Source organism: Nyctereutes procyonoides, unplaced genomic scaffold (assembly GCF_905146905.1).
Source record: "Nyctereutes procyonoides isolate TBG_1078 unplaced genomic scaffold, NYPRO_anot_genome, whole genome shotgun sequence".
In the NCBI taxonomy this organism is placed as follows: Eukaryota; Metazoa; Chordata; class Mammalia; order Carnivora; family Canidae; genus Nyctereutes; species Nyctereutes procyonoides.
Genome location: NW_026575125.1, coordinates 33,592,639 through 33,616,872, shown reverse-complemented (window position 1 = coordinate 33,616,872; position 24,234 = coordinate 33,592,639). Strand labels below are relative to the sequence as shown.

The window sequence follows — 24,234 nt, the reverse complement described above, 5'->3', positions numbered from 1 at the left end:
ACATTACTCACACGGAGCTTCTAAGCCATGGTGGGTGCTCCACTTGGCTGTTCATTTCGTTTCATTGCACCTGCACTGTCTCTGCAGGGTGGGCAGGTGCACATGGAAGAGACCCTGGACCATGTTGAAGATTTCCACTGAAGAAACAAGCCCCTTGCTGGTGGGCCATGGGTGGTGTTGTAAGCCCCACCCACCACTCCTCTAAGAGTTTCAGATGCACAGAGGTGAGGTAGATAAGGGTGTCCAGGCCCTGACTATCAGGAACCATGGACTGATTCCTCCCCACCTCCCCCCGGGGACCCCAGTCATGGCAGCACGTGGGAGGAAAGTGGGCAAGGGCTCAGCTGCATCTGGAGTTCACACATGTGCACACACACACTGGGGGCACCTCCAGGGCTGTGGAAGCCAGGACTTCATCAGGTTTTACCTGAGAAGAAGAATGTGGAACCTAATTCCAGACGCAGCACCCATACAAAATGGGCTCTAGAAGTCGGCCTTGACACCTGCACTTGTAGCTCTGGTAAGGGGAGAACCAGAGCAATGGGGAAGGGGGGCAGAAAGCACATGTGCAAGCTCCCCGGGAACGCAACGTGGCCAAGCACAGAAGCGGGGTCTGGGGCAGATCATGGCCAACTGTCCACAGCCTATCTATCAGATAGCCTATGTCTATCTGGTTAGGAATTTGTATTCCTTTCTAACATATGCGTATCTAGTTCTGGCTTTACCGTGATTTATAGGGTACGATAACAGGCTGTGGGGGAGTTAGGGTCAGTACTTCATTGTAGTGCACACTCTGACCTATCACCACTGTACACATCTGACAGGGGCCACCATGGTAGCTACAGACAGCATGAGGACGTCTCGTCTCTGCCTGAGTGTCTACTCATTGTCTAAACAGAGCAGCCACAGGGACAGTGCAAGGGAAGAGGGTCACACATGATCTGAGACAGCCAGCAATGTCCTTGAAACCACAGTTATGATCACAAAACTATTCAGAATTCTTTTTCTCCAGCTTCCTAAGTCTCAACTATTACATGTCAATTAGAAACAAAGTGCTGTAGGGGTTTCAGATCATGATGGCCTTCTCTCTCTCCCCCTCACCACCACATAGAGCAGCAGGGCCCCTCACTCCTTGGGCTTGGCTTCTACCCCCCAGTTGGTGGGGGGTGGGGTGGGGGCAGCCCCCAGGGCTCTGGGGAGGAGACAGGGGAGGGCAGGCTTTTTGGGAGTAATCAAGCAGTCACAGAAATCTTATTATATAGACATCCACTTGTGCCTTGCTAAAGCTGTGATTTTTTTTAAAGATATTATTTATTTGAGAGAGAGTGAGAGACAGCACGAACAGAGGGTGGGGGTGGCAGAGGGAGATGCAGGCTCCCCACCAAGCAGGGAGCCCAACACAGGGCTTGATCCCAGGACCCCGGGATCAGGACCTGAGCCGAAGGCAGATGCTTCACCGACTGAGCCAGCCAGGTGCCCTGAAGCTGTATTTTAAAAGGAATATTTAATCTACATCGAAGGTCACTGCTTTAAGACAAGGTGGAAAACCTTTCATGCAGGAGCCATCTCAAGGAAGAAAATGAGGATCAACAACTAAGGTGTTAAGTTTGGTGAAATTCCTGCATTTAGATTTTTCTGGGCATTTCAGCCCATATGAAAGGACGTTTCGAAAACAGCCATACCATTGGAAATGCCAGACAGCCTACATGTGGCCCCTTGTACATTTGAAGAGGTTTCAAAAATCCTCCTCCCAAAGACCCTCTGAGTTCTCTGCTTTGTGTATACCCACCTCATGACGAAACACAAAGCCTGAAATGCCAGCGACCAGCTCAGCCAGGAACACCAGGGACAGAAACATGGCATACTGAAAATTAAGCACATAGGGACAAAGGAGGGCACGTTAGGATCAGAAGGAGTGCTCCTCTAGGGGAGGTTACTTCTCATCACAGGGAATCACACAAATGCTCATATCCCCCAGACAAAGTTGAGAAAAAGTTTAAAAATACTCTTGTCCAGATTTCCCCACAGGAGCCTCAATATAGAAATGTGTCTATTTAATATGCATAAACGTTCTGGGCCACACATGCTGAGGAGAGCTCATCCGGAGACTCAGCTCAACCAGGAGAAATCTGGAAGGGCTTTTTATAACTCAGGTAGCCCCTATTTTTGATGTTAGAATGGTTGAGCCAGAAAGCACTCTGGGGAAAGAAAAGGATTCTGGAGGTCACAGGTCTGCCTTGGCTGCGAATCCTTCATATGACCTCCTTCATGATGGTCAACTGGCATCTGCGTGCACCCTTCATGTGGTTTCTGCAAGCCTAGACTAGTTCCTCCACCTTCGTACCCCTAGTGGCCCATTCAGTTTTCAAATTGTTCCCGTTGCTGGAAAGCCTTCCTTTCTCTTGGCCACAGTTGGTCTACTTGTAACTTCCACTCCTTGGTGCTGGAACTGCTTTCAGGAGATCCAGCCTTGCTCCTATGCAATGGTCCTTCATATGCATGAACACAGCTATGATGTGAACCTGCTGCTTCTCTTCATTTGGGTAAATCCCTCCAGTTTTCTTGAGCACATCTCCTAAAATGGCTTCAAACCCCATTCCTTTGCAACTGTATCAAGCCCATGCTGACAGAAAGACCACAATGCACACAGGTCAACACGCTTCCTCAATATGGTGATTGGGCTTGGATGTAGCACTTAATTAAGGCAAGGGCCAGTAGGCTACTTATCTCTCTTGTTTCACACAGTGTGTAGAGTTGATAGCCTTTAAAAAGCAAGCAAGCTACACTACTAACATTGTTTGTAAGTCTCGAAAACCCTTATTGCTTCTTACTCATTTCATGCTTCCTATACTTCCCAAGTGTGTGCATGTGTGCATGCACACGCGGGTGTGCACCCGTGCCTAAGTTCAGGGATAAATTACACGGTACTTAGAAGACATTAAGGGTTTCCATTTTTGTGGCTTTGAAAAGAAGATAAAAGGAAAGAGAAGTGATTCTTTTCCGACAAAGCATATGTCTTACAATCTGTTTCTTCACATCTCAAAATGAAACACAACAGTCCTGAATGTTTGGAAGGGTCCTAGGTGATGCTATAGAATTTGGATAGACTATACATGGTCGTGTTAGTTACTTATAAGTGTACATATGTGCATAGGATCATAAATTATTTTTCTTGGTTAGTGGCACATATGTTAAAAGGAGGAAATACTCACCTAAAAGGCCAGTTTTGTTTGCGATATTAACAAAAGTCTCTACATGCACTTAAAGCACAGCCACTAAGCAAATGCGGTTGTGAGTAGAATGCCCCACGTACATGACATCTGTCTCTCAACTTGGTTGACATTCTGTCAACTCAACAGAATGCAGTGAGAAGCACATTTGACTCTAGGGAGAGTCTCACACCAGGCCTAGAATCCAGCAGAACATCCTAGGGGGAGTAAGTGTCAGGAGGCAGGTGGGAGCAAAGACATTTGACTATGTGTGGTCAGAAGGCCTCCTATGTTGGAATCCTCACTTTGTTGTGGGCTCCTAAAGAAGAGGCAGCCACTCTGGGCCTCCATGAAATGGCAGTAGTTATTTTCAGTTGTTTTGCAACTAATGAGGTTAAATGAGAACCATAAAATTCTAGAATGAGAGTTAATCAAGTGACTTCCGCTCTTGTCGGCCAGATCAGCAGTTTCCTGTCTCTGGGAAGTTCCCTGTTTCCAGGAGCTTCCAGAGAACAGCTGCTTCTCCTTCAGAAGGCCTTGGCCAAAAGCCTAGGGGGGAAAGCTTGTACTAAATACAGGTGGTAGGGGTCGAGATTTCTCCACATGAAAAGACTGTAGTAGAACTAGTCTTGGCTTTGGAAGGAGACATCTAGGGGTTCTAACCCTAATTCTCCACACACCAGTCATGTGAAGCTGGGCAGGTTATGCACCCAGTACAGCATCTAGCACATAAAAGGAACTGATGGGTTTTTAAAAGACCAAGACAAAAACTAAACAAAACCCCCAGCAATCCTCCCCAAAGGCTCACCTGCTAGTGAGCTCCCAAGTGTTAGGGGGAGATGGCAGAGTGGTCGGAAACCAGCTTCAGCAGAGCCACAGAGAACTGTTCCAGTGTTGTAGCCCCTCTGCCATCCCCCTTTAGGTGGAGCATTTGGGCTGGAAGAAACCTTGCTGAGTTAGTCCAATGCTATTCTTTCATAAATGGGGACAGTGGCCCAAAGAGGTTACATCCCTGCCGCTAAAGACCTAAGCCAGGCCTCCTCCCTTCTTGTTTGGACACAGGGATTCTTAGCCATCTTTCTTTTCTATGCCTCTGAAGTAAATTCTCCCCTTGCCACTCAGTGAACTAAACGGGAGGTTCTCAACCCCTGCTGTACAATCGAATCCCGTAGAGAGCCTTTGGAGAGTGTGATGCCAGGGCCCAGCAGCCACGGATTCTGGTTCAGCCAGCTGGAGGTGGGACCCTGGCAAAGGAGTTTTTAAAAAGCTGCCCAGGTGATTTAAGCAGGCATGCAGAGTTGAGGACTAGACCAAAAGAAATCCTAAGTCTTGTAAGAAGTCCTGGAAGGGCAGACTCCGGGTGCTAGCATCGAGTGGCAGGTGACAGCAGCAGAAATGCCTCCATGTGGCTTCACTATGGCTTTTACATCAACCCAGAAGAATCAGTGCTGGCCAGAGCATTGACCTCCTGCATGGTCTGCAGGACAGAAGTGGCCAGATCAAACACTCCCTCCATGAAGTTGTCAAGAGACTCATCAGTGCCACTTTGGAAGGTGGTTCCTTTGGAGTGAGTCACCTGCACACTTGTATCAGTCACTCGAGGGGAGTAAATGTCACCCTAACCTAGGGCTAAACCAGGAAGTAGAGGCAACACAGCACTGAGGGACCCTCCACTCTCCCCTTTCACAAAATGAGGCCTCTGAAAGAAATCTCTTTAAACAGAATGTTCTTTTGAGGAGAGGTCCTTGCTACATCTATAAAATCTTTCAATGTTAATGCTCATTAAAGAAGAGCATGAGCAATGAGTGGACAATTAGGCAATGAGTCTACCAAAAATTAAGAATTGTGGTAACAGCCTTGCAACAGCCTGCCCCTTACCCTTTGGGAAACATCACGCCATGTGTGCTCTATTACAGTAAAGGTGCCAAGCACTGGGCCCAGTAGCCACCATTTGGCACTACATCAACCCTCCCTTGAGTGAGGGAGCTCTGGCTTAGCTCAACTCCCATAGCACTGAGCCAGGGTGTGCAGGTTCAGAGCAGAGTGTGCCCACACAGCCAAGCATGGCCAAGTTCAAGGAGGCAGAAAGTATTTCTCCAGTGGGAACTGGAAGCTGAAAGGCTGCTTATGGTCAGGATGCTGCCTTGCCCACCAAAGCTGTGTATTACATACCTGAAGAGCTTTCTAAGAAAGAATTCAAAACTGGGCCAAGGCATCTTGCCATGAAGATACAGATGGCTTCTTGCAACCACAGGCCACTGCTTTGTCACTACCTACCCCAAGGGACCAGAACTGGATTTTTTGTGCCAGGCTGTGTTTGGGGTTGTTTAGCCCTCTAAAGGATTAAAAGGTGGATTAGGCAAGAGTCTGGACTAAAATTAGAGTCAAGGCATATTGACTTGTGTGGGGCTTTTGGAAGGACCATGTTGCTTTCATGTGATCTATATTTTTTTTCAAAAAGTAGTTGAAAGAGCAGTATTGTGTTGTGACAGACTCACCAGTTTCAGCATCCACGGGCTACCACGGCAGGTTGCGAAGCATCCAAATAGGCCAAAGACCACAATGGTGGTGCCAGTTCCAATGAGCACATAGGGAGCATTTGTGGAGTTCTCAGCAATCAGGGAGATGTAGGTGCCCAGAGTAAGTTTGCCCCAGACTCCAACGGCCAGCAGGATCACCCCAGTGATCTGAAAAGGGATGGAGGGGGAGAAGGAACAGTGAAACTGTGAAGGTGAGAATCGATATTGTGATGTGGCCTGGATCTGAAGACTCATGTTCCCGTGGGCAAGTAGCACTTGCTGCAGGAGTCCCGAAGCTGCGGGGAGTGGCAGAGGCCAGTCATTCAAGCCATCAGAGGGTAAAGACACTTTGGTTTTGTACAATTAGATCTGGCCCTTATGCAAAACCATATGTGGCTATCATATGGATTGAAAGTCTAGCCGACAACAAGGAACCTTTTTTTTTTAAAGCTGTCTTTTTAAAAATGCATGTTAATACAGGTCTGAGAGCCCTCCCAGGCCCGGTCAGAGAGCTGCTGCCCAATGTTGAGCTGGGCATAATGCCAATAAGAATGTCGGCTGTCCTCTTCAATGCCACGTGTGGATACAGTACATTTTAAGGATGTTCTGCATGATAGTTTATGGAACAGGATGATTTCCTTTCACTATTATAACAAAAATCTCTACAAAAGCAAAAATTCAAAATATCTTTGAATCCCTATCAATATACTACCTTATTTACAGTGCTTTATTCAATATAAAACAACAGAAGAATCTGAATCACTCCTGGAATTAGCCGTAATGCGATTTGGCAAATCCTGCTGATAGGTCCAAAGGAAATCCCCACAGCATGTCTAAACTTCAGACCCTTGCATCAGTCAGACCCTGACTTTAGGGGACAGACTTGGGGCTACAAGCTATGCCTTGCCCTCCATCCCATGCAGGCTACATGACCCAGCGGCAGACTTTGGTCTCTACTTCCCTGGCTGGTCCCTCTTTCAGTTTGCCAATAGCTTAGCAACTCATTCAAATGGACATCCCTCTAACTGCCACCTCTTCTGACATCTCATGAGTCTTGAAAGAAGCCTGGATGTCCAAGGGAGCCCTTCCGCAGCTCTGCCCCACCCTATGGCCCAATGTCCTATCCCAGATGCCTCAGCTTCCTGTTCAGCCTGGCTATCCAAATGAGGAGGCATAATGAGAAATAGGAGCAAAACAAGATGATACACATCAATATTCACCCTTGCCAAGGTCTCCCCTGTCCATCAACACACTGTTCTAAATATGTCCTACAAGAGGAACCAAATGGCAGGGCCAGTGAAGATGCCTGGGCCTCTCTCCTGTACACTCTGAAAAGCCCCGCAGTCTGGAGCCACCAAGCTCCACCATCAGACTGTTTCTCTGTGCAGGGCGCTCCACCCATGTGGAGGAAGGGATCAGTGGGAAAAGCAAGAGCTTGTTGATATTCCCCTGACCCCACCCCAGTTACCTCTCTACTCTGTAGGGCCATCTGCGAAAGATACAATTAAAGCTTTACATCAAGGATGCCTGGGTGGCTCAGTGGTTGAGCATCTGCCTTTGGCTCAGGGTGTGATCCTGGGATCCTGGGATCGAGTCCCACATAGGGCTCCCCACAGGGAGCCTGCTTCTCCCTCTGCCTATGTCTCTGCCTGTCTCTGTGTCTTATGAATAAACAAATTTTAAAAAAAAGCTTTACATCAGAAAAAGATTGAGGGACCAGTGCTAGTTTCATAAGGGGAAGGTGAATGAATGTGATACAATCTTGAGGAGATAGCATTTGACCCTAATATTTGGGAGAAGGTGGCCCAGTGGAGGTCTGCCTGCCTTTGAAAAGTTCCTATGGGGGTTGGCCTCAGTGAGTTAAGAAAACCAGCCACTCTGGAAAACTGTGTGGAGGTTCCTCAAAGAGTTAAAAATAGACCTGCCCTACGACCCAGCAATCGCACTGTTAGGGATTTACCCTAAAGATTCAGATGCAATGAAACGCTGGGACACCTGCACCCCGATGTTTATAGCAGCAATGTCCACAAGAGCCAAACTGTGGAAGGAGCCTCGGTGTCCATCGAAAGATGAATGGATAAAGAAGCTGTGGTCTATGTATACAATGGAATATTCCTCAGCCATTAGAAACGACAAATACCCACCATTTGCTTCAACGTGGATGGAACTGGAGGGTATTATGCTGAGTGAAGTAAGTCAATTGGAGAAGGACAAACAGTGTATGTTCTCATTCATTTGGGGAATATGAATAATAGTGAAAGGGAATATAAGGGAAGGGAGAAGAAATGTGTGGGAAATATCAGAAAGGGAGACAGAACATAAAGACTCCTAACTCTGGGAAATGAACTAGGGGTGGTGGAAGGGGAGGAGGGCGGGGGGTGGGGGTGAATGGGTGACGGGCACTGAGGGGGACACCTGACGGGATGAGCACTGGGTGTTATTCTGTATGTTGGTAAATTGAACACCAATAAAAATTAATTTATTTAAAAAAAAAAAAGGAAAACCAAGACCTGGATGCTGCCAAGAGTTTCAAGTCCTCTGCTGCCACCATGTGGCTGCTCAAGAAAAGTAGCTCCCTTGAACAGCCTCTCTTGCCATATGGAAGCATAAAATGGAAACATAACATGCCTTTCATCCATCAGAAGCAAAATAGAAGATTCAACTCTCCACTCATTAGGGGTAGGAACACAGTGAACACTGGGGAGGAAGGAGAGTGCCTGGGCTATCTTTTATGACTCAATGCGTAGCATGGTGCCAGGCACAGAGGAAACATTAAATGGGCACCAATGAACATACATTTCACTTCTCTGGGTCTTTGAACCTCTACCTCATTAAAAGAGTCCTTCAAATGTCATATGCTTAAAAAACTTCTTCATTGGGTGGATGTTGTGAGGGGCCCTAAAATGGAACCAAAGAAAAACTTCTTCCCCTACTTCCCACTTCTACCATTATCTGCCTAATGCTATAATGTCACAAGGTCAACGTACTGAACAAAACCAAGAATTCAATTAAGCCAAGCACTGTTTAGGCTGAATATACATCTCATCTACAGACTTGCTCTTTCAGGTGACTAACTCCCCCGTCCCCTACCTTGCTCGCCCAGAGACTCAGTAACACTTAGGACATACACTGAGTAGCTGTATTGCACACACTGATGCCAGCTGTCATTGGGATGCAGTGGCTTTAGTGACCCAAAATAAGAGTCTGACGGCTTAGGTTTCTGTGACCAGTCATTTCATAAAGTTCACTTACCACCATAACAAATATTATGTGCAGTATGTTCAAAGTTAACACACATCCAGATTTTAAGGCTAATGTGTATTGACATTTTGATTCCCATTTCCTCCTTTCAAAAAGTCATTTCTCTGAACACCACCATTGCTTTGCATAGCACAGCCCTCTCATGCAAAGCACAAAACCTGTAACATCCACTTTTTAAAATGTTCATAAAATGTAAATTACACTAAAATTAGAATACTATTTTTGCAGACCTTAAAGGTGCCTCTTAAAGCTTGCCAGCAGAAGCAAAGAAACACAACACTGTGGATACCACATTGTATGGGAGAAAAGCCATCCAGTATCTTGGTCTTGACCAAGCCAAGTCAGCCTCTAAGGAACTATTTCTCCTAATGATGTGGAGACTGGACCCCATCTAGAACCTATCTGCTGGGAATCTAAGAACAGCCCAGAGAGAAAAGGCCTTCTCCAATGCTGCTCTTCTCACATTCAGAGATCCCTGATGGACCAACTCTGCATTTGGAAGCCTGAACCCCACATATGCAAGGCATTTTGCACACATTGAACCCACCTCTGCAGCCTCATCTCTCTCCCCCTCTTTATGCACTCTATGTAGTTCCAGTAAAACCAGGCTGTTCTCTGTATTTCCTGTGCTATCTTACTTCTCAGCCTTTGCTCACGACGATCCCAGCTAGACTTCTTCCCCTTCCTATCACTACCTGTCTATATCCTAAACTCGTACGGCATACCATACCCACTCCTCACAGCCTCCTTACACAGAACTTACTCTGTAGTATGCCCTTGTCATGCAGCGCCCTATCCCCATCCCATGCACCTCCAGGACTGCAACCCCCTTGAGGGCAGGAGCTGTGCATCATGCACATGGTCAATGTCCAGTACATGTCTGCTGAGTGTAATGAATAAACACCTGATTGTAGATGTGAGAAGGAGAAAGAATTTTCTTATCAGCTATCTATCTGCTATACTCCCTGAATCTCTGTGAGGAACCTGCCAATCCAAGCAGGCATTGTAGTCTGGGGAAATCACGATGCTAAGGACAAAGACAAAGAACTGATCGGGACAAGGGAAAGGAGGTTGGGCTGCAGTGCGCCCTATGGTGATAGAAACCACAGTGGGTGGTGGTAGTGGTGGTAGACTTGGGGCAAGTACTGGATGGAACTGCCAGGCAGTTGAAGGAAAAAAAAACCCCACAAGCTAAGGGCTGAAATCCATAAAACAAGCTCGTGCTTTCTCTCATTTTGTCTACTATAATAACACTTTTCAGCAAAGGTAAGAAACATACAAAGATCAGCCAAAGTCAAAAGTCACTGTTAGGGCAGCCTGGGTGGCTCAGCGGTTTAGGGCCGCCTTCAGCCCAGGGCATGATCCTGGAGACCCAGGACTGAGTACCACATCGGGCTCCCTGCATGGGGCCTGCTTCTCCCTCTGCCTGTGTCTCTGCCTCTCTCTCTCTCTCTCTCTCTCTCTCTCTCTCTCTGTTTCTCATGAATAAATAAATAAAATATTTTCTTAAAAAAGTCATTGTTATCTGTGTGATTTTCTTCTTGGTTCCTTCCAACATGCATGTGCACACACATGCTCACCCCTACGTGTACCTTTACAAGCACCCACAGGGTGACAAGCAAGGCACGGGTCCCTTTGACACATCTCTTCTGCTTTTGGTCACAATGAGGAGGCTCAGGGCTCACCAAAGCAATTTTGTGTCTGAGCTCCTCAGAGCCCTGCAATTTCTAAACCATTCGGTGTGGTCACTGGGTTTAGCTTTCTCATGGAAGTTTTGCTTCTTTCCCAGAAGGCTCCATTAACAAGCAGCAAACAGTGTGGCTGAAGACGGGACAAAGCAGAGCTTACAGTTCAGAGCCCACATGAGTGGCCTAGGTAAGGTGCCGCTCTCATGTCAACCACAAGCTGGGAGCGCAGGCCCGCCAGCAGTAGGTAGGCTGAGGCTCAGTCTCATCGCATTCCCGGCCACTCGACATTTTCTGTGTGCTTCCTCTGCAGCTCAGAATACATGGGCAGCAGAGTGCCTCCGGCTACTTCTAATTTGGGCTTGGTGAGGAGGCTGAAAAAGCTATAATGGTAGCATCAGAACAAGTAGATCAGAACTAGAAAATGAGATGGCTCACATTACCTTAAAATCACATTGAAAGGCTCTACAGGTAGGATGGGGGCCAATATACCACGGGGTGTCCAAAATGTCTTGGAAGAGACATCCTGAGGTTTGTTTTCATCCTGAAGTGAATACTGGGGAAGCAGGAGCTAAGATCAGTACTGTCCTTTGCCCCCCTGCCAACCAGGTCAACACAGCTAATGCTGGGAAAGCTCTCTACCGTCCCTGCAGCATCCTGGTCCTCAGCGAGGAGCCAGAGAGATGGTGCTTCTATCTTTCCCACATGCCTGTGGGCATTTCACTGGAACCCACTGCCTCCTCTGCACAGAGACCACAGCAGCAGCTCCTCTCATGCCCATGAAAGGCTGTCCCAGGTTTGGGTCTGACAGAGCCAAATCCATGTATTCTTTATTTCCTTAATTGCATAAGATATGAAGTATGCACCTGTGTCACCATTGGCATAATGTGTATCTGTTCTTATAGGCGGGGCTGATGAACCCACGTATTATGCAATTAAAGGAAAAAAAAAAGACCATGAAAAGCTGAATTATAGAAACACAAGCTCTCTCGAAGGCACCCCATCCTAAGAAGCCATAGGGGATAGAAGGCACAGGAACTAAAACCAGCCTAAAGAAACACACAGAAAAAACTATAGGCCAAAATCTCAGCCAGATGGCATGGTAGGTGAAGCCACAGATCAATCATCCCAGAGGCTTCCAGGTTCATTCACCCCTGGTGACTCCACGCAGAGGCACTATGAAAAGTTCTTCCTCAACTCCAATTCTCTAACTCAGAAAAGGCACAGGACACAGAAACTCCATACATATCATAATTAAAATAAGTACAATTAAATAATTAAAGTAGTCATGAAAGCATTAAAATAGGGGGTCCTCAGCAGTCAGATTTTAAGCAGCAGCCAGCAAACTATGCTTTCTGCCCACTCTTACTCGAAGTGTGATGCTGAGGAGACTGCGGGGCAGGGTGCTTTGCCCAGTGCTCTGACCTGATTTTGTACACAGGGATAATAAGGCAACCATAAAGGCAGACAAACCAGCAAGCTTCCACCATGTTGAGGTTTTCTCTTTGAAGTTGAAGAAGTAACAGTGTGAATCTGTTACATTTACAACTTAAGATCTTATTATAATTTTTTGTGAAAATACTGCACTGGACTAAGAGGCAGAATTTATTGGGGTTTTCTAGTAATCCTGAGAACCCACTCCAGATGAGGAGCAGGAGGGGAGCCAGTATTTTTAAAAGGTAGGTGAAGGGAAGAGCTCTGGGCTGGGAGTTAGAATCCTAGGGCTTCAGTTGCAGTTTATCACAAATTAGCTGTGTGACTCTGGGCAGATCACCTAACCCTTCTGGGCCTCTGTTCCCTCTTCTGTAAGATCAGCAGGTGGAAAACACTGATTTCCAGTGCCTCCCTCCAGCTCTAACATTCTGATACACCAAATCAGAATCTCCAACTTGACATGCTTATTCACTCTGAAATCTATTTAGGGATGTGCCCACTGGGAAAATAAGCACTAGAAAGTTTATTAGGTCCTTCCTGTGACTGACAAACTGTCAGCAGTGGGAGTAGGAAAGTCGGCTCGGCTCTGGACTCACTGCCCACTGTTCTGCCAGCTTCCTGAGGTGACAACTGGCTGCTGGGAAAGAGAAGGAAAGAAATGCCCAGGGGGTCAGGCATTGCAGTTTTACACAGATGCTCAAAAATTCGTTAGGTCACTAGCTTAACAACAAGCTTTACTTCTTATACGAAGATGACATGTCATCTTAAGAGCAATAAGACATATGCTTTGAGCTGCTTCTTTCTAGGAGACTATGTTAGCCAACCCAACCTTTTTGCTCTCTTGCTTTTGTGGCTATGGAAGAGAGCACATGTTATAGGACAGGGAGATTAGCGTGATCATTAAAAGGGGACATGGAAATTGAGAAGAGGGAGAGAATTGATATGATCTTAAACACAGATTGTCTAAAACTGAGTTTGAGGGCACCTGGGTGGCTCAGGGGTTGAGTGTCTGCTTTTGGCTCAGGTCATGATCCCAAGGTCCTGGGATCAAGTCCTGCATTGGGCTCCCTGTGGGGAGCCTGCTTCTCCTTCTGCCTGCATCTCTGCCTCTCTCTGTGTGTCTCATGAATAGAAAGATAGAATCTTAAAAAAAAAAAAAAAGAAACAACTGAGTTTGAGAACTATTAGGAAACCCAGAGACTGTCTGGTCCTGGCCCTGTTTTCTATTGTGTTTCACATGACCAAAGGCACTCAGAAGGGAACATTCAGAAGGTGCTCATGGATGTGAGGCCACAGTTTGGGAATGAGTCAGAGATGCAGGTGAGGGCTGAGGCCGGAAGTGACAGTCAAGGGAAAGAGGTGTCTCAGGAAACAGAAGCAGAGGATGGTGGGAAGGACAGGGCTAAGGCTTGAGGAAGATAGTCACTAGAATGGCGGGGGATGATGCTGGAATTTGGGGAACAGTGAGGAGATGCGGCAGAACCGAGTGGACAAGTCTATGAAGGTGGCTGCCAACAGGAGAAGTAGGAGACACACAAAGAAAGAGACTTGTTTTTCTCCTAAAGACTTACTGGAAACAAAAGGCCAGTGCAGTTGGGCTCCAGGTATGCCAATGGGCAGACAGGGTACTCTTTATTTATATACCCAGTAAAGCCCACTACAACTGTGTTTTACATTTGAATATTATTCATCCCGCAGCCAATTCATAGAATTCAAATTCCAGGAGCTACGGCATGAGCCCAGAGTGATTTGTCAAAAACTCTAGCTTCTATTTGGATTTTACCAGTGAGCGGCCAGGATCTGATGTGCACTGTCTAACAGATCATACATAGATGCTTCTGAAAATATGAAAAGGGCTTTGAACAGCACTATGAAAAGCTAAGGAATTCCAGCTCCTGCTGTGGGCTCACCACAGGCCTTTCTTCACATGTGTAGTAGAGCAGCTGACCGTGTCATAGGAAACGGCTCCAGGGATGCTTTAAGTCTATCAAACAACGCTTCCGTCCTCCCAGATGTCTTAAATATGCAACCACCAGCTTGCGCCCATCATGTTGCAGATGTGCCTTCGTTCCTCATCTATGAAATGACAGGCCTGGCCCCATAACATCTATAGGAGACCTTCCTGTGCTCAAGTTTTTATGTGTTTCTTTGAGTTTCCCAGTGGTCCTCAGAGGGGCCAAGATCAAGCCCAACTGTTCCCTAGGATGCAGACCTAGGCGTTCACCAAGAGCCTGTGCTGGCTGGGCTTTGTACTCAGCCTGGGGGAGTCTATCTGGGGAGGGGCTCAAGCGGTGGCTGGTTGGACGCTGAATCATCTCTAATGTCCTAAAGGCCCAAGAAGCAGTAGAAATTGATCAATATGTTGGCAGTACTTCCTGAATCAAAAACTGGGTCTGAACATGGTGGAGACATTGGAAATAGACCTCTCACAGAAAGTCAGAGCTACACAGCTGCTCAAATCATAATCAAGACCACTTTACACAAATAGCCTTTCACTACTTGAATTACTAAATGCCTTCAAACGAGCCCAATCGGTTCTACCTTCTACTTAATTCCATTATTCAACAAAGGGTCACAGGAAATTTCCAAATATGTTATTAGGGACTCTGCATATCCTACTAGGAAACGAGAAAGAATGGGCAGCCTTGAATTGGTTTTGCATTTCCTGTATATCACCCTAAAAGATTCTGGACTTTGGGTCTCCTCCCTCTTAAATAAAGTCCATAAAGAAAGGTCCCCAGAAGCAAAAGAGAATTTCAGCCTGTGTTTATTAGGACATTGAAAAATGTCCCATTATATCCAGGAGAAAATTTTAAGGGCAGCTTATTCTGAGTTTCTCAGCATTACTTTTCATCTAAGTATTGCTGAGTTCTGCTTGAGAAGGTTCAAAATAGGACTTAGGTTTTTGATTTACACCAACAGGGAGTGTTGTTATAATTTCAAGCCTCTAAGAGCATGTAAAAGAAAGAAGTGAACAAACCAGAGGTTAAGACTGTTGGGCCATAGTTCACACTTCTGGTTTCTCTGATGACCCAGATATATAAATAGATGGCATAAAGGTGAATGCCTACTAAGAATTGGGGCAGCAAAGCCACTTATGGGGAGATTTGGGTACTTAGAAATCAGGACCAGCTGTAGCGGCTACAGTGACAGGAGCTTAATGTCTGGGGGATTCCCTCTATGCCACATGTCTTCCATGGAACCCCCAAGTTGATTTCACTCATATTTTTAAGATCTTTTGGCCCGGCTGACACACACGCAAAGTCAGGTGAGTGCCAGGAGCACCAACAAACAGCCTTATCACTTTCGTTAGCAGGTGGCCAAGCAACTGAAGGAAGTGCCTTGGGGAGAAACCACTTCCTTGGCTTCCCCTCCTCAGGTGACCTAGGAGCGGACCAGTGCTGTGAAAAGATGTATCAGATTCCACACTAATAAGAAGAGCTATTTTAAAAGGAGATCGTGTCAGGGTAAGCTTATAAACAAGAGCTACGACCGTATTATTAATGCCCATTGACAGAAGGTTTCTGCTGACTGCACGTTTATCCTGCCCTGCATTGTTAATTGTGAGCATATCAAGATTTGAAGAGTCTTGTGGGAAGAAAGAAGGTCCTTTATCTCCTCCGTATCCACCAAAGCCTCACCTGAATCCTGTGCCCGATCTTCCAAGACAACAGGTCATTCAGAAATTCCGTCCTGAAGCGCATTTAATAGAATCACTGCTTGTCTGAGTATGATTCTCAATTTTCAATTTGAAAGCCACTCACTGTGCCCATGATGAGCACAGGGTGGGAGCTCATAATGCACAGTGAATCTTACTGGCAATCTCTCGTCTTCAAATTCAGCTCCCTTCCAGTAGCCATGTTCTTGGGGGCTACAGGATAGGAATGAATGTGGATAAACTAGTCCTATTAGTGATTCCATACATGTGAACTGAAATGCCAATCTGTGACTGAATAGCACATGTCTCCCATGATTATGTTGTTGAACAGATTTAGCTTTCCAGGGGTTCCATTATTTGCAAAAGGGAAAACTTTCTTTGCATCATTTCTATATACAACCATCATCTTCAAAATACCAAAAACAAGCCCATCATCCTCCACGTATACTTATACCTCATACAAACATGCATAAACAGGATGAGATTAGAACATAGTGAGGTGATCCCTGAAGGCCTGTGCTCGATCTGGCTATGTGTTGATGAGGGCTGAAGGGGTGGGATGTTTAGGGGAGCTCATGTCTCTTTTCAGATGAACTTGGCATTGATTAGGGATAAAAAGAGGGCCTATAATTAGATGAGTAAAACAACCTGTGGAGGAAACACACAAGCAGCACTGAATAACCAGATTCTTACACAAATAGTAAGGTGGTCTTCTTTCAGTGATCCTAAATTTATCCTGAGATCATTTGAGGGGGGAAAAAAACCCTCACTTCTATTAGCGATTTTTTAAAAAAGATTTTATTTATTTATTCATGAGAGACAGAGAGAGAAAGGCAGAGACACAGAGAGAAAAGCAGGCTCCATGCAGGGAGACCTATGCGGGACTCAATCCTGGGACCCCAGGATCACGCCCTGGGCCGAAGGCAGATGCCCAACTGCTGAGCCACCCAGGCTTCCCTTCTATTAGTGATTTAATTAACTTTCCTTTCAATATTCAAATATCCATATCACACACATATGTGATACCACCACCAAATAAAAACACAGGGACAATTCAGATGTCTAATATGGACAGGGTATTGCAGGAAAAAAAATTAACTTTAAGTAATAACACATGTTCTTGGCCAAAAAATAAATGTTATTTCAGAACAGCACAGAGGGTACTTCACCATCTCGACCACTACCACTTGGGCCAAGCCATCATCCGTGGCCTCTCTCCCTGCCTCTACCTTTACCCCCATGCTCTGTTCTCAACCCTGCAGCCAGGACGATCTCATTTAAACCAGAGTCCAATAATATTACTCGTTGGCTCAAAACCCTTCTACACATCCCACCTCACAGCGCAGGAGCCAGTGTTCTCAACCCTGGCCCGCAAGGCCCCACTTGCCCTGAACTCCACCACCCAGTTCCTCCCATGTGACCTCCAGTGGCACCCTCCTTGGTTACTGGGCTCCAGCCCTCATGGGCCTTTTGGCTGCGCCCCAAGCGCTCCCTGCCTGGTTCCTGCCCCAGGGACTTTGCAATTGCTCTTTCCTCTGCCTGGACTTCAGAGACCCCTCGTTTTTTCAAGTCTCTGCTCCTCAATGAGCCCTTCCCTCATGACCCCATTTCCAACTAGAACCCTGCCCCTCCAGCATTCCTTATTCCCTTTCACAGCCTGTTTTTCTCTACTGCACTTACCATCTGCAAACACTATTTGATTTACTTGTTTCGTCTATCTCCCCAAGTGAATTTCAAGCTCCATGAGGTCAGGGGATTTTGCCTATTTTATTGATGTATCCTCAAAGCCAAGACAAATTCCTGCCCATAGTAAGTGCTCAGTAAATATTTGTTAAGTGATGGGATACAAGAGGACAGGCTGGTAGGTAAGTGGGAGCGTTGGAGGCCAGGAGATCTACTACGGTCATGGGCACTGCACTAAGGAAGCCAAACAATGGACTTGACTCTCCTAAGGTCAGGCAGTTGCACTCATAAAAACCTCTTCTCTGGCCAATTTGCTTCTAATCCAGCACTTGGTTCATAAATGTCTGCTTTTGACCACAAGGGGGACTAAATGAAAAAGCGCGGGAACAGGCTAGGTCTAATCCACTAATGGAAATGTAATGCGAAGCTCTAACATCCTATAACTCCATGAGGTCCATAATTAATGGTTAGGAGTCAAGAGAATGAGCAGTGCTTATACCAGCAAGCTTTCTGTCTTGAAACATGTACAACAGTGTGGGGTAGAGGTGGGGAGGTCTGGAGGGGGTGCTTACTGTGTGCTGGGCACTATGCTAAGTGCTTTAATGCTTTGTCTAGCTCAATCTCCTAATAATCCTATAAAACCTGCCTGAGGTCATCACCACTAAGCGGCAGAATAGGCACTCAAAGCACTGGCCCTCAATCACTGCCTTTCCTTAATGTCATCCCAGGTAGCCTGCCCTGGAGAAGGTTCTTTTTCCCTAACCCTCTGCCCCTGCTTCCTCTGTTAAGAGAAACCCAGAAGCCAGCATCGTCCATCCTGGAAATTATGCCAGGTTGATTCTCAACTCTGAGAATTTGGCTGCCACAATTAAAAATAAATAAAACCCCAGGGCGTGGTGCTGATTTATTTAAAAACGCTGTCCAGTATTTCTCCCCTTCCAAGCAGGAAAACCTAGAGAAATGGAAATATGTCCTGTTCTAAGCTACAGCTTGATACTTTAAATGAACCAGGATGGGGAATAAATATCCTGATGTACATGCGGGGATGAGCCAGAAATGTTAAGTATCACAAACATCACACCCAAGTTGACATGAGGACCAATCTGAAGCATCAGTACAGCTTGGCATGCACACCGAAAACTAGCACATTCTGGGAAAAGTTTAGGAAACTAAAGCACTCCAGGTCTCAACCTGAGAAAACAGCTAAGTGTGTAGCTGAAATACATATGAGGGGAGTCCACTCTGTAGCTGGGACGGCTGGAGCAGCTCTGACCCAAAGTGATGGGCTGAGTTGCCAGCTAAGGTGGTGGCGACATAATCTGCCTGCCGCACAGCCTGGCAGGGGAATGTGACCCGTCCATCACAAACTAAGGGCATAGTCCAGAAACAGTTACCTGTGTGCACGCCTGTGATAAGTGGTATTTATTGAGTGGTACTGTGCTCCTTACATGCCTCATCACATTTATCCTTCATTTCTGTTCTGCAGATGAAAAATACACCTTTAAAAACTGAGGCTTTTGTAGGGCACCTGGGTGGCTCAGTCAGTTAAGCATCTGACTCTTGATTTCGGCTCAGATCTTGATCTCAGGGTCATGAGGTAGAGCCTTGTGTTGGGCTCCCCACTAGGCGAGGAGTCTGCTTGAGATTCTCTCTCTCCCTCTCCTTCTGCCTCTTTCTCCCCTCCGCCCCCCCCATCAAAAAAATTAATTAAAAAATTAAAACTGAGTCTTTGAAAGGCTTGGCAATTTGCTCGAAGTCACAAAGCTAATAAGGGGTACCGTCCAGAGTTAAATTCACTTCTGTCCAACTCTAAGGCAGCTCTCCCCCACCCTACCATGACTCTGCATTCTGCGGCAGTGTAAGCAATATGGGCCAGCTCCCAGGGCCTGAGGTCCAGAAAAGGCAGTGATGTAGCAGGAAGTCCAGCTTTCTCTACACTGTCTAGGTAACTCTTTAGGATGGGTTTTGAGGAAACCAGCATTCTGAACCAATTTCCACAAGTTTCTTGGGCAGTTTCTAGTTGTCAACATGTAGAAAACATGGGGAAGGGCAAGGGCATGAATGGATGGACTCTACAGCCTGACCCTGTGAGCACCAGTCTTCTCTCATCTCCTTTGCTGGCACATGCCTCCCGTCTCCATGACCGGGCATATGCCCACTTATGAATGGCGTTGTGTTCCAGAGGATTATTTATACATTACTTGTTTGGAACTCTGAATGCATTTTCTTTTGGAAGCAGTGTTTGATGTGGTGCCTGTGTTTCTAGGTCAGTCCTCAAGTCTATATTTAAGCCAGTATTGGGGAAAGTTATAGAGAAACAGATTTCTGTCTCAATACAGGGAAGAACTTCTAATAATAGGCCTTGTCCAAAATGGAGTGGGTTGCCTTGGGAAGTGTGACAACAGAAGGTAAACAGCTTTCTGGGCACTCCCACAGAATCTCCAGAGGCAACCGTGGGACAAAAGTCCTGTGGATGGGAAGCCAGCAGGAAAGGCACAATTGCCTGAAAAGTCATCCTGTTCCTGACTATTATCCTGGAAGCTCTGTGCATTTCCCAGCCAATGATTTCCCTGGATTTTCAAACATGAACGAAGAGGAGCATTAGCAACACAGGAACCAGGGAAACCATTTTCCCAGACTCCAAGTTACGTTGCCTTTAATCTCCAAAAGGAAGTAATAGGTCACATAATTTTGCCACATGAAGAGCAACAGAAATCCCTGTTTAGCGTAATGAGGTTGCAACTCAAATGAGCCATGTTCTTGAAAAGGGGATATGGCACTTGAAGGAACACTTGCTTCAATATTACGATACCTTTATTTTCCTGAGGCAAACACGCTCTCGACCTTGTCTCACCTAGTCAGAAATCCTAGCTGACTTGGAAGAATCAGGGACACTGGTTAAAGATAAATTTATAAAAGCTGTAGAGGCAGCCTTCCTGCTCTTTCACATATAGACGATTCTGTCAGAAACCTGACGTATGCTGGAAGTAAAAAAAGAAAGTATCTAAAAAGCTGCTGTAAGTAATGGTACATGCACCAGAAATCTGTTCGCTATCAAACAATTCCATAGCTCCTTAGAAAAGCTAGATAATTAGCCCTTGGTCCTGGTTATGGGGGCAAATACAGCTCTACTTTGTACCCATGAGGGGACATGGCTGCCACTGGCAAGCTCTCTCCTGAGTGGCATGTGCTGGTTCCATATGCTCTGCCCTCCTGCCCCACGGCCACCTGGCCAGGTCCTACCCACCCTTGCAAGCATAACTCAAATGTCCTTTCCACCAAGAGGCCTTTACCGACGCTCCAAGACAGTGATCATTTCATCCTCCCATGAACGTGTTATGGATTTTCCATGGTGCTCTTATAAACAGCATTTTACCTTGCGCTCTAACCTTTGGTGGACACCTTGCTGCATCCCCATAAGCCACGCCCCAGCAACAGAGGAGTGCTTCGCGGGGCTATGTTGTTAACTGTGTACATCCTCTGGTACCTCGTGCTCAGTTTGCATAACTACATGTGATCAAAGGGAGTCCTCCCGAAGCAAATAGGGACACATCTAGGACACATCAACGGGCTTTGGACCTTGAGGTTGCGGAGAGGGCACAGGATGGGAGAGGCAAACAGGACTGGAGAGAAGCCACCAGTCAAGTGTGGCAGCAGCATTTCAGACTGCCACACTGCTTCCGTTTCTTGCTTAGAAAGGAATAGGGCTGCTGTGGTCTAAAGCAAGTGAGCACTTTGGAAGAGTAGGACTTGGTAATTGGGTGCCCCCGACTCACAGGTCACAAACGGAAGCCCCTCCTCTCCTTAAAAGTCACCATCAGCAACTTATTTTAGAAAGCTAGGCTTCTCGGGGCACCTAGGTGACTCAGTGGTTGAGCGTCCTCCGCCTTTGGCTCAGGTCGTGATCCCGGGGTCCCGGGATTGAGTCCTGCATTGGGCTCCCCAGAGGGAGCCTGCTTCTCCCTCTGCCTATGTCTCTGCCTCTCTCTTCTCTCATGAATAAATGAATAAAATCTTTTACAAAAAAGAAAGAAAACGAAGCTTCTTGGAGAAAAGCAGCAATTATTCCTCACTGGTGGATGGTGTTTGGTCAAAGTGGCCAGCCCACTGACCACTCCTCTTAAGGAACCTCTCAGGAATCATAACTGAGAAGCCCTCCCTGTACTGCACACAAGCTAAGGACTAAGGACACTTCTTCCCACCATGGGGGAAGCCACCGGATCTTATCACATGCTTGCACTCAAAGCCAAGGGTCATCCGAAGGCCTGGAACATGCTGTTTGTGACTGTGACCATGGGACTACATTGACTTGCTGACAGCATGGACCAGCAGGCACCAGGGTATATTCTGACCCCTGAAATCGATGGGTATTGTCTTCTTTGCTCGACTGTTCTTCCAACCCATTTTGCCTTAGGTTGTTCAATCAGAAAGTATTGTAACTGTGGGCTGTGTGGCTTTAGGGAAAAGGTTGGCTGGGCCATCCCTGAGCAAAAATGGGGTGCTTCCTGAGGGCTGCAGGTGTCTTAACGGGCAGCAGGTGGCTGGTAACTCCGAGGATAGGAGCCAGGAAAGTTACTCTTTCCCGCCCCCACAGTAAGGGCTCTGGGATGTTCTTCTCTTGCACACCGACCACATCCCTCTCCTTCTGTGCAGTGTAGCTCTCTCTACACAGTGATAAGAGCATCCCATTTGAGCACCTCCCATTAGAGCATCTCTCAATTCACATATCCAACAGAGACTGACAAGCAGCCCTGGGTACTGATCACCAATTCGTGGAGGATGGAATCTGATGGGCTGATCTTGGGTCAGGTGACTTTGCTGATGCAATCAGCCATGACAGGGCCTGGACCACATCCCCATGCCCCATCTTGTCAGCAAGAGCTAGGAGAACAGATGCTCAGAAAAAGCTTGGGGGAGGGTGACCCACTGATTACCCTGACGGCCACTGAGAGGCTGGGCCATCCCTCTCTTCCTGGAATAAGGAAGAGACTGTGAAGCCTCAGTTAAACACTCTAGTCTATGTGGCACTGGGGGGTTCTGATGAAAGACCAAGTCAAGGAGCCAGAACCAGTTTCTATGAGAAAGCCCTGACCACTTAGTTAGGGTGACCTGGGAGTGGGTGTAGCACTTGGCAACTCCCTGGGAGGCCAGATCCTTCCCTCAGTTCCTCCCCTAAATGTGGCTCAGGTCTTTGACCACAGGTGGGCCTTGATGCCAAGTGACTTCAAGTAAACGAAGACACTCTCCTTAAGCAAGTTGCCTCTTGTAGAACTCACTCTACTTTATGGACCATTCAAAGTAGTTCTCTCTCAAAATCCAATGCAGGGGTCACCTGGGTGGCTCAGTGGTTGAGTGTCTGCCTTCGGCTCAGGTCATAATCCCGGGGTTCTGGGATCAAATTCTGCATCAGGCTCTCTGCAGAGAGCCTGCTTCTCCCTCTGCTTATGTCTCTGCCTCTCTCTCTGTCTCTCATGAATAAATAAGTAAAATCTTTAATAAAAAATCCAATGGAGTTGGCTGGATCCTTGGAATACCCTCATGCCTACACTGAGCATCTGTCACATTTGGTTAAATACCAGCCTTCTTCTGACTTGCCAGCTCAGCCAATGGTGGCTTCCAGTACCGCAGCAGGGACTCCAACAACCCTAGAATGAGGGCCTGGCTCTTGGGAGAGAAGTGGGAAAATCTGGATAATACAACAGAGGAAGAGTTGTCATACTGTGTCAACTTGTCAACATATTCATTTGGGGAGTAGAAAAAGTCTGAGGATCAAACACATATGAAACAAACATCTTCCACAATGCTAGGTGGTAGTCGTAAAAAGTTTTTAAATGATATAGAAAATTAAAAGAGCAAGTCTGGGATTACACCAGAGTCCCTCCTTACACAGTAGGAATAATGTAACATTGGCATGTGTTGATTCTTAATTCATTTAAACTGCAAAAACCTAAACTAACCTAGAGTGAGAGAAATCATGAGTGACTATCCATGGAGGGGATGAGACTGATGGGAGGAGCAAGGGGGTGGGTAACGGAGGTGACTCTCACCTTTCACTGAGGTGTGTTTTCAGGGAAGACCTCAAAACACAAGCAGGAAAGAATGAAGAAATGTTATTATATAACCATGAGACAGCAGGAGGAAGAAAATGGTGCCTGAGTTTTATGTAACAAGCAAGATTAAAATATCATCACATCTGTAATGTGCTTTACAGGGTTGTTTTTTTTATAAAGTATTTTCATTCATAGAATCTACTGAATACTTGTAAGAACCTCAGTAGGGCCACATGATCAGCATGCCCCCTTGCAAGATGAAGCAGCAGATTCAGAGAAAATTGCTAACCTGAGTCCCACAGTCTCTAAGTGACCAAGACAGAACTAAAACCCAGTGCACTGACTCACAGGCCAAGTCCTTTGGACTATACCAAACCACAAACTTGTATCAGCTAGCTCTCCTTGGTTTAATTCATTTTATTTTGTGTATCTGACTTGTGCCTGACCTGGTACTCTAAACTGTGAAGTTCCCCAGAAAAATGACTTTATTAACATCATCCATATGTAGAGGAATCAGAGTGGGCAATCTGCCACCAACCACAGGAGTCTATGGGTGCCTAACATCCAGTGTCTAGAGCTCTTTTGTATTCATACCCTGAGAGCAAAGAGTGAAAACCAGAGTTAAAATCAAACCAAACCATCAATACTGCTACAATTTTATCACTTTGCAGACTGTAGTCTCCAAGTGTCTTGCACTTCACAGGTATCCATCTTGTCATCTTGATAGCACACAAT

The 24,234-nt window shown here is 46.4% G+C and overlaps 1 protein-coding gene across 1 annotated transcript in view; it reads right to left on the bottom strand.

The window, feature by feature from the left end:
* Window positions 1–24,234, bottom strand: part of TSPAN7 (tetraspanin 7) — a 128,856-nt gene that overhangs the window by 17,835 nt on the left and 86,787 nt on the right. Inside the window, exons 2-3 of the mRNA XM_055337300.1 lie at window positions 5,708–5,896; window positions 1,790–1,864 (exon numbers count right to left, since the gene is read on the bottom strand). Coding sequence (XP_055193275.1) covers window positions 1,790–1,864; window positions 5,708–5,896 — 264 coding nt within the window. The remainder of the gene's footprint in view (window positions 1–1,789; window positions 1,865–5,707; window positions 5,897–24,234) is intronic.